Below are 13,512 nucleotides of genomic sequence, written 5' to 3' on the forward strand. Positions count from 1 at the left end.
GAACCTGAGGCTGATAGGATTTAGTAATGCACCTAAATTCACGTTGCTAGTAATGACAGGACTGGGACTAGGACCCTGGTCTGAGTTAGTCAAAAGCCCACACTGGGCCACTCCTCTTAGACTAAGGATGACCTTGTCTCTTCATTGACTTTTCCTCTCATCACTGCAAAATGTATCATAAGCCATAAAAAAAAAAAAAGACTGTGACCAAATTATTGGACTGTAATATACAGCCAGAACAATAAAAATCTCAAAATAAATGGGAGGTTTGAGTAAGGAAAAAAAGATAATATTTTGATGCCAGAATTACATACATATGTGATGTCCAATAAATTCAAAAGATGAGGGGTACAAAAAAAATCATCTGACTCAGCCGCTTCCTTATAAAAAGTAAATATATCGGGAGAGAAGTTACATGAAATCCTAAATCTGCCTGGGCAAGAATAGGAGATCAACATTTGTTTTTTTCTCTTACAGCCTACCACCTATCCTGGGCCCCTTGCCTTGTGCTGTAGATTTCCCATATTACATCAGTCCTAGGGCAGGGGCCTGTTCTTTGAAAGGATTGCAGAGAAGGCACTACTCAACAGTTTGCAGAGATGTGGCATTTCCCAGGAAGCCTTTAATCCCACTGGCAAGAGCCTGTATGAGGACATACATAAATCAGGACTGGTAAAACAAGCACTGCAGAATATTCGTTATTACAAAAAGACTAGCCTCTGCCTGCCTTCAGTCCTAGAGGGTCCCAGGCAGAACTGTCAGGCTGAACATCCTCTCATTTAGTTTTCACAGTTGTCAGGAACTTGAGAGCTTTGGCCTAAGGAGGGCAAGCTCAGGTCAGGAGAGAGATAAGGCCCAAGATCTGTTAGATACAAATGCCAGATCCCTTAAAAGGAGTTAAGAAAGCACTCACCCAGAACACTGGGGTCCCGAGGAGTTCAGGCCCTGCTGTCGACCCTTGGAGATCCTAAATTCCATGGCTTGAAAGATGAGGCAGAGAGCCTGAGCCAGAGCTGCAGCCAGGGCTGGTGTTACTGCCATGACCAGGGCACATACCAGAGCCACGTCCAGATGCTCCTCCTACATCTAGTGAGATCTGAGACAGATTCTTCACTTTGTAACTAGGAGAAATAACCTAATGTAGATAACAGGTTGATAGGTGCAGCAAGCCACCATGGCATGTGTATACCTATGTAACAAAACTGCATGTTCTGCACATGTATCTCAGAACTTAAAGTGTAATTTAAAAAAGAAAAGAAAAGAAAAGTCAACATGCTAAGTAGTGGAGAGCCAATTTGGACCTAGGGCAAACACACTGTATGTCTTCCTTTTGTTTTTGCTCTACTTGAATAACTAGAAATGTATCTTTTTTTTTTTTTTTTGGTACTTTTAAAATGTATTCCTTTTCATAGAAGATTTATTTAGCTCAGTATGTGTTTATGAATAACATGGATAAATATGTATTTCTATTTTCCACATATAAATGTAAAAGTGCTGGTATTTTTATCAACAAATTGAAAACCCTTAGATCTCTCTTTGTGGTCCAGAACAAGACAACATGTCCTATCAGTAAGGATTTTTTTATTGTATAAATTTAAGTTGTACAGCAGGATGTGTTGATATACAAAATGGCCATGCACCACATGGTGATGTGTGGTCTTATAAGATTATAATGGAGTTAAAAAACTGCATTACTTACATGTGTGTGGTGATGCTGGTAAAAAACCTACTGCACTACCAGGCCTATAAAATGTAGCACATACAATTTTGTGCAGTACATAGCACTTGATACCGATAATAAACAACTATGTTACTGGTTTATACCTTTTTTATACTATACTTTTAAAAAAATTAGGCTAGTGCAAAAGTAAATTATGCTTTTTGCCATTAAAAATAATAAGAATTAAGACAGGGTGGTAGTAGTAATAATATTCTAGTAATATCAAATGAGTAGTAATATTAATAGGTAGTAATATTAAAATATCAAAATTAATACGTAGTAATATTCAAAGTAGTAATAATTGAGAAGGGATCTTGCTCTGTTGTCTAAGCTGGAGTGCAGTGGTGCAATCTCAGCTCATTGCAACCTCTGTCTCCTGGGTTCAAGCGATTCTCCTACCTCAGCTACCTGAGTAGCTGGGATTACAGGGGCCTGCCACCATGCCCAGATAATTTTTGGATTTTTAGTAGAGATGGAATTGCACCATGTTGGCCAGGCTGGTCTCGAACTCCTGACCTCCCTGGAGATGATCTGCCCACATCAGCCTCCCAAAGTGCTGGGATTACAGGCATCACTTTTATCATTATTTTAGTGTGCACTGCTATTAATAAAAAAATGTTAACTGTAAAAACAGCCTCAGGCAGGTCCTTCAGGAGATGGTCCAGAAGATGCTGTTATCCTAGGAGATGACAGCTCCATGCGTGTTACTGTCCCTGACGACCTTCCAGGGGGACAAGATGTGGAGGTAGAAGACAGTGACATTGATGATCCTGACCCTGTGTAGGCCTAGGCTAATGTGTGTGCTTTTATGTTCATTTATAACAAAAAAGTTTAAAAATTTAAAAAGTAAAAATAGAAAAAAAGCTTATAAAATAAGAATATAAAGAAAATATTTTTGTACAGTTATACAATGTGTTTATCTTTTAAGCTAACTGTTACTACAAACGAGTCAAAAAACTAAAAATATTAAGAAGTTTATAAAGCAAAAAAAAGTCACAGTAAGCTAAGGTTAATTTATTGTTAAAGAAAGAAAAGTGCTTTTGAAACTTTAGTGTAGCCTAAATGTACAATGTTTATAAAGTTTAAAGTCTATAGTAGTGTACGGTAATGTCCTAGGCCTTCACATTTACTCACTGTTAATCACTGGGTCACTCAGGGCAACTTCCAGTTCTGCAAGCTACATTAATGGTAAATACTCTATACAGGTGTATGATTTTTAACCATGTTTTATAGCCTATTTTTTACTGTACCTTGTCTATGTTTAGGTACACAAATACTTAGCACCATGTTACATTTGCCTACGGTATTCAGTACAGTCACATGCTATACAGGTTCGGAACCTAGGAGCAATAGGCTATATCAAATAGCTTATGTGTGTAGTAGGCTATATCACCCAGGTTTATGTAAGTATACTCTATTATATTTGCATAACAATGAAATTGCCTAACAACGCATTTCTCAGAAAGTATCCTCGTTGTTAAGCAATGCATTACAGTACATAGTGAAATGCTTACTACACATAAGCAATTTAATATATCCATTGTATCATATAGTTACCTCATTTTGTGGTAAGAGCCCCTAAAATCTACTCTTAGAAAATTTGCAGTCTGCAATACAATATTATTAACTATAGTCCTCATACTTTACTTTAGATCTCTAGATTTTTTTTTTTTTTTTTTTTTTTTTTGAGATGGAGTTTCACTCTTGTTACCCAGGCTGGAGTGCAACGGCGCGTAGATCTCTAGATTTATTCATCCTACAAAGCTGCAACTTTGTACTGTTTGACATGCATCTCTGCATCCTCTCCCCACCCTGCTTGTGGTAACCACTGTTTTATTCTCTTTGACTACGTATTTATCTTTTTTTTCTTTTTAGACTCTACATATAAGAGATATTAATAGCATGCAGCATTTTTCTTTCTGTGTCTGGTTTATTTCACTCAGCATAATGTCCCCCAAGTTCATCTGTGTTGTTACAATGACAGAATCTCTTTCTTTTCAAGGCTAAATAACATTTTAAAAAATACTATCTTCATTTCAGGGGTATATGTGCAGGTTGTTATATAGGTAAATTGCATGTTGTAGGGGTTTTGTGTACAGGTTATTTCATCACCCAGGTAATAAGCATAGTACACAACAGGCAGTTTTCCCATCCTCACCCACCTCCCACCCTCCACCTTCAAGTAGAACCTAGTACCTGTTGTTCCCTTTATGTCCATGTATACTCAATGTTTAACTCCCACAAAGAACATGCAGTATTTGGTTTTCTGTTTCATGGTATATGTATACCACAATCCTTTATCCATTCATCCATTGACAAACACTTTGGTTGTTTCCACATCTTGGTCATTGAGAATATTACTGCAGTGAACATGGGAGCACAGATATCTATAGGAGGTGATGATTTCATTTCCTTATGGCCAGACGAGGGATTGCTGGGTCACATGGTAGTCCATTTTCAATTTTTTTAGAAAGCTGATACTGTATTCCATAATGACTGTACCAATTTGCACTCCCACCAATAGAGTATAAGGGTTCCATTTTCTCTACTCTCTTGCCAACACTCATCTCCAGTGGGTTTTTGTTTTGTTGGGTTTTTTTCTTTTTCTTTTTCTTTTTCTAATAGCCTTTCATATGAGGTGATATCTCACTGTGGTTTTGATTTGCATTTCCCTGATGGTTAGTGATGTTGAGCACATCTTTGTATATCTATTGGACATTTTTATGCCTTCTTTGGAGAAATGTCATACAAATAGTGATTTTTCTTGGGTAGTGATTATCTTGAAAACATGAATGAACACTGTGATAAAAATTATTGAGATAAAAAAAAAAATTTTTAAGATTGTCTATTACTGGTTTACCAGATTCTTTTTAGTCTTTCTTCTTACAAAATTAAGAGTTATATATCTTGATTTGCTTAGATTATTGAAGAATGTAGAAGAGATTAAATCCTAAATTATTGGATTTCACACTCACTCTCTTGTTTATTCCTTAATCGTTAATTGAGCATCAGCTCTTTGGAAGGCTTCATGTAACTACTGGGAATGTTTGCCCCAAAACAAATCAATTTCTTGCCCATTTAATTTTAGAGTCTAGGAGCAGCTGTCATAAAACAAAAAAAGATGATGAGGTACTCTCTAGGACTTAAAGAACGAGTACAAAGGAGGAATGAGGAAAAGAGGAGGTTTGAGATGAGAGCAATCAACTATACATGACCTGAGGCAAGGCAGTTTAGAGTGTAAGGAAACCTCAAGTCCCCTAGTAGGAGGTAATTTTAAGGGAAACTACTTGGTAGGGGCTGGATGAGGCTGTGGGAGGGGCCAGGCCCTCAGATGGTGCCTCTCAGAGGTGTGAGACAAAACCTGGAATGGGAAGTAGTTCTTAACAGTTATTTTGTGGTCACGGAGAAACCGCAGAGAATCTGCACCTGGGACAGGGATGGAATGTGTCCTGTGCTCTTGTCCCAGTGCAGGAGAACACAGTCACAGTGCACAAACTAGGTGCTTTATACCGTTGGTGCATTTCAGTGTTGAGAGACTAAGTCTGGAATGGCGAACTGTCCCTAACATTCACTTTCCTGTTGTGGGAAAACCAGATAGAATCTCTACCTAGGACAGAAGTGAAAAGTGTTCTACGTCCCTATCCCAGCACAGTCTAATACTGTGCACAACCTAGGTGTTCTATGTACATCATCTCCAGTGAGTTTCTGAGAAATAAGGGAGATGATAGCTTCAATGGAGATAAGATGCCCAGAAGCCATTATGCTGGCACTCTTTGTCCTAGGTTGGGGAATTAGGAGCCTGCACTATTAAAAGGGCATTCAGCAGTGGTGTGGCCAGACATGGTGGCTCATGCCTGTAATCCCAGCGCTTTGGGAGGTGAGATGGGTGGATCACTTCAGATGAGGAGTGGAGACCAGCCTGGCCAACATGATGAAATGCCATTTCTACAAAAAATACAAAAATTAGCTGGGCATGGTGGTGGGCACCTGTAATCCCAGATACTAGGGAGACTGAGGTAGGGGAAATCACTTGAACCCAGAGGCAGAGGATGCAGTGAGCCAAGATTGTGCCTCTGCACTCCAACTTGGATTACAGAGTGAGACTCCATCCTTAAAAAGAAAAAAGAAAAATCAAAACAGTGGTGGTTAACATGGAAGGTTATCTAGGATTTAGAAAAAAATATGGGTCATTGATAAAAATTTTGAGACTTGAGTTGTATCTAATTGGAGAAGGCTCTTCCACGAACACTTTATAAATTGTATAATTTTCCTTGAAAGCATCATTTCGTTTGATTACAATTTCTTTGTTTGGAGTTTGATAATATGCTCAAGTTCACAGGGTGCGTAAGTGGCAGGGCTGGGACTAGACTCCTGTTCTGAATTCTTCTAGAGCCCACACTCTTCATTCTGTTCCTCTCTGCCTGGAGCAGACTTTGTATTCCATAATTCACTTTTCTCCTCAATACTCCCAAATGCATCTCAGGGGTTAAAAAGAAGGATTCTGTGTGCAAAGAATTGGATTGGAATACACAGCCAAAGCAATTAAGAATATTAAAATAAATAAAAACTATGAATAAAGAGGAGAAAGATATTATTCAGTGACAATATGATCATCTACATATGCACAGTCAGATAACCTGAAAATCAAGGACCACACAGTCATCCTGAACAGCTCCTTTCCATTAAGAAGTTAATTAATTAAAACAGAAGTCACATAAGAGGCTAATGCTGGCTATTGAAAAGAATAAATCAGCATCATTTTTCTCTGACAACCCACCCCACACCCTGGACTCCCTGCTTTACATTATACTTTTCTTATCTCACGTTAACTCTGAGGCACAGACTTGCAAGGTTTGCAGTAGGAACACTGCCCAGAGTTTGCAGCGATGTGGCATTTCCCAGGAAGCTCTTGTCCGAGAGACAAGAGTAAATAAGGAGGCCACTCATGAATAAATACTGGAAAGACCATCACGCCAAAAAATAGAGGGTCATTCAGCGATCTACCCAAACCTGTTTTCAGGCCTAGAATGCCCCAGGCAGTGCAGTCACACCAAGAGTCCTCTCTTTTACCCTTCAGAGTTCTCAGCAAAGTAAGAGTTTTGACCTAAGGTGACCTCAGTTAAGTAGAGGGAGGATCCCAAGGTCTGGCAGATATCATGGAGGACCTTGAATGAAGAACAGGAGGAGACAGAACAGTGATGCCCCATAGAAACCCGACTCTGCTGTCTGCCCTCACAGGACCCAAACATCCCTGGCCTAGTGTGGCTCATCCAAACTTCAGCCTAGATCTCAGAGGACCTTGATCTGAGCAGAATTCATGGCATAGAAGGTGGAATCCCAGGACTGGCCAGCAGCGAAGTGAGATTCTTGAGTAAGTATAAAAGGGAAAACTAAACTCACAAATGAGAGGACTTCATGCAGCCCAATCCATCTTTTTAACCCTGGAAAGTCCCAGGCAGAACTATAAAACTGCCATGCCTCTCATTTCAGCCTGAGGGTCTCAGGGATGGGAGGGCTTTGTCTAATAGGGCAGCTTCAGTTCTTCAGAGGTGTCTTGGCCCTAATTACAGTCAAGATTAAGACCAAGCTGAGTGTGGTGACTCACACCTGTAATCCCAGCACATTGAGAGACCGAGGCGAGTAGATTGCTTGAGACCAGGAATTCAAAACCAGCCGGGGCAGCATGGCAAAAAACTGTACAAAAAAATACAAAAATTAAAAAAGGGCCAGGCGCGGTGGCTCACTCCTGTAATTCCAGCACTTTGGGAGGCCAGGTGGGCGGATCACAAGGTCAGGAGTTCGAGACCATTCTGGCCAATATGGTGAAACCCCCGTCTCTACTAAAAATACAAAAATTAGCCAGGCATGGTGGCACACACCTGTAGGCGCAGCTACTGGGAGGCTGAGGCAGGAGAATCGCTTGGACCTGGGAGGTGGAGTTTGCAGCGAACAGATATCGAGGCACTGCAATCCAGCCTGGAAACAGAGCGAGACTCCATCTAAAAAAAAATAGCTGAACAGCAGTGGTGCACCCCTGTAGTCCCAGCTACCCGGGAGATTAAGGTGGGAAGATAGCTTAAGCCCTAGGGGTGGAGGCTGCAGTGAGCCGAGGTGGCACCACTACGCTCCAGCCTGGGCAACAGACCGAAACACTTTCTCAAAATAAATAAACATTTTTTTTTTAAGGCAGGGCTCTGGCTCATCCTTGTAATCCCAGCATTTTGGGAGGCCAAAGCCAGCCGCATCACTTGAGCCCAGGAGTTCGAGGACCAGGAGATGGAGGTTGCAGTGAGCCTAGATCGCCCCACTACATGCCAGCCTGGGAGACAGAGTAAGGCCCTACCTCAAAAAAAAAAAAAAAAAAAAAAAAAAAGTGAGGACCATTGGTGCTAACCAGGGAACCTCTCTCCAAAGAGGGGCCGGCCAAACAGTCTCACTAACCCTGTTTTCAGGTTTACGAGGCCCCAGGTCATGGCCTGATAACATGCCTAGACTTCCCCTCTAAGGACTATGGGAGGGGAGAGCTTTGGAGGTTGGCAGACTCCGCTCAGTAGAGGAATTCCTCTGTTCCACTAGTATCAAAGTGAGAACCCTGAATAGGGACCTAGGGACCACTGACTCCAGAACAGCAGGGTCCCAGAGTCTCACCTCCTGCTGTCAACTCTTGGAGACCCCGAGCGAGATGTGGCTCATTCTCACTTCCGCTTTGAAAGTGAGGCTATTGGCCTGACAGGTGTAGTGGCTTCAGTTGGGTCCACAGCCTAGCATGAATTCTTAGAACTGATCTGGAGTAAAGGTAAGAACCCTGAGCAGGGACTGAAGGGATCACTCCTTGCCCATTATGAAGGGGGACCCACAAAGCCTCACCCTTGCAGTTGACCCTGGGAGGTCCTGGTTGAGTTCTGTCTGGAAAGTCTCACAGAGGGAGCGTCTTGGACCAAGGCAGCAGCCCCGATTATTCAGTTGGAGGGGACCTGCACCTTAACTGGAGCCAAGGTGAAGTGTGAGTGCTAAAGGAGGGGATCTCTTCCCAGAAGGGTGTCAACAGAAAGCAGCAGCAGCCCTACTGGTTAGCATCCTACTGCTTAGCACCAGTGGTCCTTGTTTTTATTTATTTATTTATTTTTCAGACAGAGTCTCACTGCTGCTAGCTAGTTTAGAAGCCTCCAGACAGGGGTAGTCATAAGCGGGGCCCTGACTTCCCCATCTAGGAAGAGAAGCGTTCAGGGAGGTGAGGGTTTTGTTTGGAGGTTGGTGAATTTAGGTCAGTAGAGGGAGAAATTTCAGGCTATGATAAGATACCAAGGTAAAGACCCTGAATGAGAATCTAGGGACCAGCGACTCCAAAACAGTGGAGTCCCATGGAGTTCCACTCCTGTTGTCAGCCATCAGTCCCTGGGAAGTTGTGAACAGATAAGATAAGGCTTGTCCTCACTTCCTTGGAAGTGCTTTGAAGGGGAGGATCCGGAGATGAGGGGCACAGCATCCTGTTGGCAGAAGGCAAATTCTCGGGACTCTTCTGGAGTCATGGTCAGGACCCTGAATGTGGACAAAACAGACTGCCATCCCCCAACCTAAAACTAAGAGGGCCACACTAAATCCTGCCCCTGAGGTCTTCCCTGGGAAGACCTTGAAGGCTGTCTGACATCTATCTATCTGGGAAGTCTCAGGGAGGGAAGGGCCTTGGTTTCAGAAAGTAGCCCCAGTTGAGCAAGTGGAAGAGAGTCAAGGTGAGGGCCGTGAGTGATAATGAAGGAATTTCTGCAATAGAGGTGGCAACACAACATCCCTGTACTCATTTTGCAAGCTCCAGGCAAAGGTATTCACAGGTGAGGAGGGGTCCTGACTTCCCTGTCCAGGGCCTTGTTCTGAGGCTGGAGGACTTAGATTAATGGAGGGAAGTGTCCCACGACCTACTAGGAGTCAAGGTCAGAGACCTGATAGAAAACTAAAGGGAACACTGCCTCTGAAAAGTAGAGTCACACAAATTATCCGTCTTCTCTCAGCTCCAGGAAGCCTTGGAATAACATCAGGCTGAGATGCTTCCTTACTGCCTAGAGAGTGACAGAAAGGGTGAACTAATTATGTGCCCCAGTTCTGCAGAGGGAAAAGCGAGGAGACCCAGAGCCTTACAGGAGTCACAGTGAGGACTCTGAATGAGGACTAGTGATATCACTCCTCCCACATAAAGAAGAGACAACAAAGAGTCCCCTACTCCCCACTTGCATCCCTGAGGTGGCTGGGCATGGAGGTCTGGTGTATGTGAACTCACCTTTCTTTTTCATAGCATTAGGTTGCTGAGGGCCTTTGTCTAAAGTGAGGGGCATCAGATCAGCAGAGGCAACTGTCTAGGTCCTACATACAGACAAGGTGAGGACTGTGAATGAGGTGTCAGAACCCTAGTAAGCCCAGTAAAGAGTAGGTTTCCATAATGCTCTTAGCACCTAGTTCCTCCTGTCAGGGGTGGTCCCAAGGAGATGAGGACATTTTCTGGAGGTGTCAAATTTAGTGCAGCACAGAGGAGGGGACTCAGGCCCTGACAGTTTTTAGGATGGTCCTGAATGTGAGCTGAGAGAAACCTACCCCAGAGTAAAAGGAGATGCACAAGAACTAGACCTGCTGTGGCTCCTCTCAGCCCCAGTATACACAGAACAGAGCTGGCAGGCTGCTGCCTAAGGCACACTTTAATTACTTTCACAGGGTTCTCAGAGGACAAACTGGTCAGAACAGAAACCCTCTGGGTTTCTAGAGCAGTGCTCTCACAGAAACCTGCAGAGGTGGCCTTCTTTTAAATCCAAGGTGGAGCCTCTCTGCTGAAGGTGCTGATTTCTTTTTCTCCTTCTCTCTCTCTCTCTCTCCCCTCCAGGTGCCTATATCACCTGCCCTTCTGCTGACAGTCCTGCCTGCTGATCTTGACCATAGCCATCATGCCTCGGGGTCAGAAGAATATGCTCCGTGCGCCTGAGAAACGCCAGACCCGTGGTCAGACCTGGGGTCGCCAGGGTGCTAAGGCCACTGCAACTAAGGGGAAAAAAGTATCATTTTCATCCCCTCTTGTTTTGGGGGCTACTATCCAGAAAAAGTCTGCCGGTAGGTCAGGTAGCATTCTCAAGACGCCTCGGAGAGCACTATCCACCACCATATCGGTAGATGTTTCTCACAAAAAGTCATGCAAGGGAGCCAACAGCAAAATTGAGAAAAAGCAAAGCTCCTCTCAGGGCCTATCCTCCACTGTGCGGTCTCGCACAGATCCTCTAACCATGAAGACAAATATGTTGGTGCACTTCTTGATGGAAATGTACAAAATGAAAAAGCCCATTATGAAAGCAGATATGCTAAAAATTGTCCAAAAAAGGTATGAAAATCGCTTCCCTGAGATCCTTAAAAGAGCATCTTTCAACATGGAAGTGGTATTTGGTGTTGATTTAAAAGAAATTGATTCTAGCAAGGACTCCTATATCCTTGTCAGCAAAATGGATCTCCCCAACAATGGGAGGGTGACTCGTGGCAAGGGATTTCCCAAGACAGGTCTCCTGCTGAATCTTCTGGGTGTGATCTTCATGAAGGGCAACTGTGCCACTGAGGAGAAGATCTGGGAATTCCTGAATAAGATGAGAATATATGATGGGAAGAAACACTTCATATTTGGGGAGCCCAGAAAGCTCATCACCAAAGATTTGGTGAAGCTTAAATACCTGGAGTACCGACAAGTGCCCAACACTAATCCTGCACGCTATGAATTCCTATGGGGTCCAAGAGCCCATGCTGAAACCAGCAAGATGAAAGTCCTGGAGTTTTGGGCCAAGGTCAATCAAACTGTCCCCAGTGCATTCCAGTTCTGGTATGAAGAGGCTTTGAGAGATGAGCAAGAAAGAGCCCCAGCTGCAGCTACATTCAATGATGGCAGTGATGCCATGGGCAGAAAATGTTCCAAGGCCAAGGCTAGCAGCTCATCCCACGCCCAGTGAAGTTGAAGCAAATTTTTCATTTTGTGGTTAAAGAGGGCAGTCACTGTTCCAAGGAGTGAAGGGCTGGGTGTTACTGGAGGGAACACACTGTATAATACCTTTTTGTTCTAGTTCTAAATGGATAATTTGAAGATTTATCTGTATTTTGGGGAGTATTTTTCAAATGTTCCTTTTATTTAACATTATAATCTAAGTTTAGGATTCATATTAGTCACATTTGTTGTTTTTTTGGTTTAAGAGTAAAAATTTTGCTGTTTTGTAAACAGATTGAGAAAAGTTCCATCTTACTTAGTGATCTGGTGCAAAATAACCTGGAATTAGAATAAGCATTTCCTTGAAAATGTTTTTTTTTTTTAAAGGCATTAAAATGTATGGGATTAAGAAATATAGAAAGAGAGTAATATTGTCAATATTTTGTTTCCTAAGTGTTTTTGTTCTGTGTTTTAATAAAATGGAAGATAAATAACCATATATGTCTGGCTTATCTAATAATGTAGAATTAAATCATAATAAATTAGACCTCATGCTCACACACTCATTTATTCTTCAAGCATTAACTGAGCATCTGCTCTTGGAAAGATCCATGCTAGTACTGGGAGGGCTAAGAAAAAGAAGACGTAGCAACTGACCTTAAAATTGCAAGGTCAAGAAGCAGCTATCATCTAAGGAAAATGGTGATATGCACTCTAAGACCAAAAGGATAAGACCAAATTGATAAGAAGGGAGAGAGGTGGTTCTACATAGGAACAGTCAAGTATAAATTGTCTAATCAAGGCTGTGTGGGGCATAAGGAAAGTGCAGGTCCCTCAATGGGAGTTACGTGAGGCTGCATGGTGGGCTGGATGAGGCTGTGTATGGTGAGCTGGGGCCAGGCTGTCAGATGTTGCCTCTCAGAGATGCGAGACAAGGTTTGGAATGGGAAACAGTTCTTAACAGTTACTTGGGATCATGGATAAACCAGGGGAATCTGGGGCAGGAATGTATCCTGTGCTCTTGTTCCAATACAAATAAACACAGCACACACTAGGTATTTTGTGCACATCATCTCCAGCCACTTTCTGAGAAATAAGGGTAATATCCTCAAGGGAGATGGGAGGCCCAGAAGCCACTGTGCTGGCACTCCTGGGCTGGGGTATCTAGAGCCTCTTCCATGAAAAGCACATTCAATTAGGTTACCTCGTGTGGAATCTGGCATACTCTAGGCAAGGTCTAGTTTTTGAGAGGTGGTTAAATGAATGAAAATAAAAGTGGTTTAGATGGAAGGATAGTTGAAAGAGACGGAAGTTTTTGGTCCTCGAAACACATTTTAGAATCTGTGTTGCATCTACTCAGGAAGTCTACCTCATACTAATATTGAGTCATCTATCAAGTAATGAGGAAATATTAATTAGTTTTCCTTTCTAAGTAGCACTTTGTCTGATAGGGCTTTCTTTGTCCTAGAATATGGTATAATCTTCGACATCTCCTGCATTGAAAAATAAGGCCCAGTATAGTGGATTGCAATGTCAGGGGACAAATTAATCATAATAAGAACTGGCACTATTTTATGTCTCAATACATCTCAAGTATTTTATATACATTGTATGCATTTTACCAGTCCTACAAAACAGAGCTTATCAAACCCACTTCACAGAAAAAATGTCTGAAGCCCACAGTCTGTTAATGAGTCCAATTTTTTCATGGCTGGTAAGTGACAGGACTGGGGCAAGACCCCTAGTCTGAATTAGTGTAAAGCACACTCTGTTCCATGCCTCCCAACCTGAGACTGTGTCCCCTTACTCACTTTTCTTCTCACTACTCCCAAATGTACATCAAGTGATAAGA

At 42.5% G+C, this 13,512-nt stretch overlaps 1 protein-coding gene across 1 annotated transcript; it reads left to right on the forward strand.

The window, feature by feature from the left end:
• The first annotated feature begins 10,593 nt into the window (after positions 1 to 10,593).
• Positions 10,594 to 12,094, forward strand: MAGEB3 (MAGE family member B3). Its single transcript, XM_032285829.1, has one exon. It carries the CDS (start codon positions 10,648 to 10,650, stop codon positions 11,686 to 11,688), a length of 1,041 nt encoding a protein of 346 aa, XP_032141720.1. The 5' UTR covers positions 10,594 to 10,647; the 3' UTR covers positions 11,689 to 12,094.
• Positions 12,095 to 13,512: the final 1,418 nt, after the last annotated feature.

This window comes from Sapajus apella, unplaced genomic scaffold (genome assembly GCF_009761245.1).
Source record: "Sapajus apella isolate SASKATOON/1434 unplaced genomic scaffold, GSC_monkey_1.0 scaffold17, whole genome shotgun sequence".
NCBI classification, from domain to species: Eukaryota; Metazoa; Chordata; class Mammalia; order Primates; family Cebidae; genus Sapajus; species Sapajus apella.